The 5,422-nt window shown below is 38.0% G+C and overlaps 1 protein-coding gene across 1 annotated transcript in view; it reads right to left on the bottom strand.

Annotated features, from left to right (window-relative positions):
• Nucleotides 1-5,422, bottom strand: part of LOC111875478 (actin-related protein 8) — a 24,340-nt gene extending 18,918 nt beyond the window's left edge. The window contains exons 1-5 of the mRNA XM_023871763.2: nucleotides 5,169-5,422; nucleotides 4,804-4,971; nucleotides 1,665-1,871; nucleotides 1,084-1,257; nucleotides 578-688 (exon numbers count right to left, since the gene is read on the bottom strand). Coding sequence (XP_023727531.1) covers nucleotides 578-688; nucleotides 1,084-1,257; nucleotides 1,665-1,871; nucleotides 4,804-4,971; nucleotides 5,169-5,198 — 690 coding nt within the window. The 5' untranslated portion in view covers nucleotides 5,199-5,422. The remainder of the gene's footprint in view (nucleotides 1-577; nucleotides 689-1,083; nucleotides 1,258-1,664; nucleotides 1,872-4,803; nucleotides 4,972-5,168) is intronic.

Here is a 5,422-nt window from a genome sequence, read left to right as displayed (position 1 = left end):
TGAGGAAATTCAAGCAGAAACGCAGACGGTACTGAACACCCTAACAAAGAAAGACTTCCAGGATGCATTTGAAAAGTGGCAGAAACAATGGGATCGGTGTATGAGCTCCCAAGGGGACTACTTTGAAGGTGATGGTGCAGAATAAGATCTAGGTAAGATGTAATAGTTTTTATTAATATATTTCGGGAACTTTTGGATTGCACCAAGAGCAATACTAAATCACTCTCTGATCTGACACAAAGTTTAGTCAAGAGGACAGTATTCTGTTCAGTAAGAAGCTGGCCACTTCCAAAGCATCAATCAGCAACCTGCTGTACAACTGTTACCATTTTGTGTGTAATAAATCTCTTGTTTCAAGCATTCTTCCAGCGGCTATTTCTCCACCAGATGACGGCCTACACTATATCCGCCAAAGCAATCTGTTGAACACAAACCCCAGGTACACAACAGTCTACAGTCCCTTCCACAGCTACAATTTTTTTTTTACCATATTCTGACTTTACCTTTTCCCTATCTTATTTGCCCATACACCTAACCCTAACTAAATACAGGTATCTTGAAGTATAAGATTTCATACCTGAAGGAGAAAGCATCCACCAAAGCCGATTTTACAAAGCAGTAGAGTTGTGAGTTCCTTCAGGTACTGTCGATTATATATGTCCGGAACAATAAGCACAGCTCTGTAATGCTGTGAATTACAAAAGTCACACTCACTGTAATACTGTGATTAGTCTTAAATCCTGATATTAAAATTTGTAGACAAATATTTACTTGAATGTCAAATATCCACTTTAAGTTAGATCAGTATACCACCATAGTATGCACATCAAAAATCAACAAATGAATTAAACTTTATTTCATATCTTATTATATAGAAATTGAGTTATCTTATTCTAATGTTAGCAATGAGAACTAGATTAATAACTTCTTGTTTAATTTAATTCAGATCACACTGGCCTATTCTAGTATTACAGGGAAGAGTTCTTTCATCTTCAGTGAGTCAGCACTGTATGTCAAAAGGTGTACAAAGCCTTGATAACTGATGCTGATTAATTAACTAATGAGCAAAATAAAGATACATACCCTCAAATCTTTAAGTGGGATCTCAAGGCGGTATCTGATGGCCCAAGTCCATATGGTTTCTAAGTTCGCTAGGACGGCAGTGAGAGATCCACCTGGACCTGAATGAACATAGAGATCACCACGTTGGTAAGGAAAATGTATGTTGAAATCCTGCCCTGCATTCAGGTACAGTACCTGAAACATGAACAGTGAGACTTACAGCACTACTGCTAGGCGAGGGAGGGATAAAACTCACAATGAACTTAAACATATGTTCTGGAAATTGAGAAGCCCTAATGACAGATGTACCAATGATGCCCTGTTGTAACAACCTGATAGAAACCAAACTGTAAGGAATCTTTTGTATTTTTAACCTTTCCTCATGATGTACACTTCACATTACAGAACAATGGTTGATGAGTTTACTGCTCAACTGGTTTCTGGTCAAGTTTGTTCATAGACTATTCCAAAATGCCCATTCAACTACAAAGCTATTTAGTAGCAAGTGAGATTACAAGAAAATTACAATGAAATGGAAATGACGAAGCAGGAAACAGTCTAGCTCACATACGATTTCCTGTTCCACATGAGAGATTCCTCACCTCATCTCCCACAACAATATCCCCTTCTGGTTTAATCCACTCCCCTCCTGAACTATTTATAACTTCAGGATTTGAACGTCTATTAAACGCAGCTATTTGTTGTGGAGGTGTTGCATACCGCCTTTGTCCATCAGACTGTAAGCATGATTGTAGTGTATGTGACACTTGAAGTCTGGAATCTTCCATCTCTTGAATCAGCTCTTTTGTCTGAAAGGGAGAGATCAGTCACAAAATATTTGGTAAAATCAGCTAACTCCATAAGCACAGCTCATGTGTGTGGCAGTTTTGTGGAGGCAAAGAGTTGGTTTTACTACAGTTCAGGCTGAACTTGGCTGCTTGCAGAGGCTGGCATAAACATCACTGAATCTGTGAGAATGGCCCCTGTTATTGCTCACAAGCTTTTCCTTCATCTCTCTCACCTTCATTTGTTGGCAAAGACTCAGGCCTGGGTCTCAGCTGACAGGCTCAGGGGTGTAAGACTGTGGTCTGATAGATCTGATGTAGGTCATGCCCAGATCCTAAACTGGACATTGCCTTTCAGATGAGATACAACAAAATATATTGCTTTTTGAATGCTTTCCCATTATAATGGAGATCCCATCATACAAATATTGTATACTGACTTGGCCTAGGGCCCTTCAGTCCAAAGGACTAATTAGGTATACAGATGGGTCCAGAGGATTGGGAGGTTAGGGGCAAGCACGTGTGGGGTGAGATCAAGGAAGAAGTTACAATTTTGCTTGGTGTGCATGTCACAGTGTTCTAGGCATAAACATTTGCAATTTTAGCCCACACAAAGTAGTGTAAAAAAAGGTCTGTTCAAAGGAAACATATCTATACAAACTAAGATAGCCAAGCAGTGTTGAAATCCCATAAAGCACTAACAGCAATATCAAAGCTTATCTGGGACTGTCGACAGGCAATGTGCTTTCCTGTCTGGTAAGAATAAGGTTAAGTTCCTCTGGGTCCCTTGTCACAGTGGAATTCAGGGTAATGAGGATGTGGATACCTTGGCTGGTGAGGGATCAATTAGTTCATTCCTTCATCCCAGACTAGCAATTTCCACCTCACCATGTGATGGTAGGCTGGAGATAAAGAGCAGCTAAGAGAGGTACTACAAACACTGTGCTGCTGTACCAGGTATGAGGGAGCTGATAGCTATCATTATAGGCCTTCAGATGAACTATCTAGGGACATACTGGTATATGGCCTGCATTGATCTGGCTCAGAATAGGGTTTAGTGAAGGACTCTCTGGGTTCCATAAAATGTTGGGAAATTCTAGAGTATCTGGGCAAATGATGGCTTCTCAAGAAGGGCACAGCTCCGTGGAGTTAGTTAGGTACCTACTGGCCTCAAACAGGAAACACATGCAGGGTGGTGAGTGGGTTGTTGGCTAGCCACTGTTCATTGAGGTCGAGCCGAAATATTATGGGCCAGTCAGAGAGAACCATGTGCAGGAAATTTGGTCAGGAAGGGAACACTCCTACCAAGTGACAGAACAGAAATCTTCAGTTCTGCATGGTTAGAGTTTAATGATTTCAGGAGGGCCTCAACTAGGATAGTTCTGGCTCTAGCACTTTTCTCTGTGTTCTTTCTAGGCCTCTAACAAGATCAGGGGTGTACATGGGGCTCAGTGGTGGTCTAAGTGTTTGAGGCAAATGAAGCTGACTTAGTGTACAAAATTTTAGTGGAGAAAGGAGTAATTAAAGGAAAACTTTCACATAAGGTTTTGAGCAGACCATTCTGGAAATACTTCACTGTAAACTGCTGGGTGGGTGTTCTGGAAGATTCAACTTATGGACTGATGAATGAATTTATATGGCCTCCCCACTATGTTAGAAATATCATATTTTAGCATCATATCGTGCATAAAATTTCATTTTATTCTCTCATCACAATAGATAGTAAGGACACACCATACATTCATCATTCCTTACATGTTTCAGCTAATTGAACCATCATCAAGTAAACACCATCCTGCCAGATGTCATTATCTTATGTACACTATGATACAGACACCAGACATCCTAACACAGTTTTACAACTGACACAACACTTCTTGCAAATACAAGGCAAGAAGCAATTATAACTAATATCAAATATCAATGTTCAACTCCAAAATCATGCATTTATATATATTAAAGAAACACATATTTTCAGGAACGCAAACATGGAAAAAAAAATGCAATCCTATACTTACACGCCAGCAAAACATATACNTGAAGATGGAGGCGCTACGTTCCTATGAAACGTCGGCCAAAACGAAGAATACACGGTGCCTAAACCCAGAAGACAACTTTCTTCATATACTATGTACATTAATAAAAGTAAGTAAAACACACCCCTTCACATATAAACAAAACTCCATAATTCTCATAAAAAAATGTTTTCACATTCCAGACCAAGAAGAACCCCAAGGAAATATGCCAATAGAAGAGATATTTCTATGCATAACTAACACATCCAAAGCATAAGGAAACATTTTATACAAGTTTAATTTTAATTATTTAACATTTACTATTTAATCTCAGAGGTGAACATACCTTTATATAAATAAATACATTACATACTAATAAAAAACCAGTATTTCAATATGTAAACACTGGCCAATGCAGGAATACTAGCAGACAAATACAGGTGAATGTCTGATGCTAGTATAATGAGCTGAAACATGTTGTAAGAAATGACAAATGTATGATGTGTTCCCATTATGTTTACTGTAAAAACTATGCACATAAAGCATAAAACCAATGACTTAATGTTTGGTACATTCATTTGCCAATGAGGCAAAAGCCATTAATGGCTAATACGACCTCTACAAAAAACATATTCTCACCACCTAAGAATAATACTATTCTCCTAAAGTGTTAGGTTTCTCTCACATATTACATAACAAGATTCATAAGTAATCCCATTTTAATTTAAATATATTCAATTCAAAGTAATATGGCAACTAGCATACTGAAACAATGCACACATTGTCTTGCCTGATGGAAACATCTGGTGGCAACTTAGCTGATCACAAGTTTCTCATCTCAGTTAAATGAAACCAAGACTATATAGTTATATGGAGATGGAATGAAAGAGGTCACATTCAACCGCCACTTAACTGCCAAATACTGTACACACATATCCTACCTTAGGAATCTGTTTAGGCAGGAATGTGTCATGGTGAACAGTTCCGGATGGCAATCGTCTTCTTGCAACAACATGAAGTAATGTATGGGGATTGAGATCAGAGGCCCGACCAATACGAAGATAAAGTGATCCAGGATGAATAACAATGATTGTCTGTGCTTGAATTTGCTGCAAAGTATAACAGAAAAATAAACCTGAATTTCAAATCTGTAACAGTATTGTCTACTGCTAAATTCCTCAGCGTTAGTTCAAACGGAACCAAATATGAATTTCTATTATGCACTTAATTTCAAAGCATCATTTTAGTTTGAGAGTGCTTTGTCGTTAACTATTAATCATTCCTAAATAATTATTTGTTACATTACCTCAGCACATGACTCTTGAAACGTGGGCATGATAAGAGAAAAATTTATACCGTACTTGTAATTACTGTCACATTAAAATGAAAATTGGATCTATTATATTCCATGATAATACAGTTACAATAGACAGAATCTAGTAAATAACTGTGGAAGCATTCAGTGTTTAAACACACATTACTGCTGTTTAAATTCACTTAACACTTGGCCAACAAACTTTCTTCGCAATGTAAACACCTTAACACCTTCAACGAACTTAA

This window comes from Cryptotermes secundus, unplaced genomic scaffold (genome assembly GCF_002891405.2).
Source record: "Cryptotermes secundus unplaced genomic scaffold, Csec_1.0 scaffold358, whole genome shotgun sequence".
Lineage (NCBI taxonomy): Eukaryota > Metazoa > Arthropoda > Insecta > Blattodea > Kalotermitidae > Cryptotermes > Cryptotermes secundus.
This window is presented reverse-complemented; position numbering and strand designations above follow the sequence as displayed.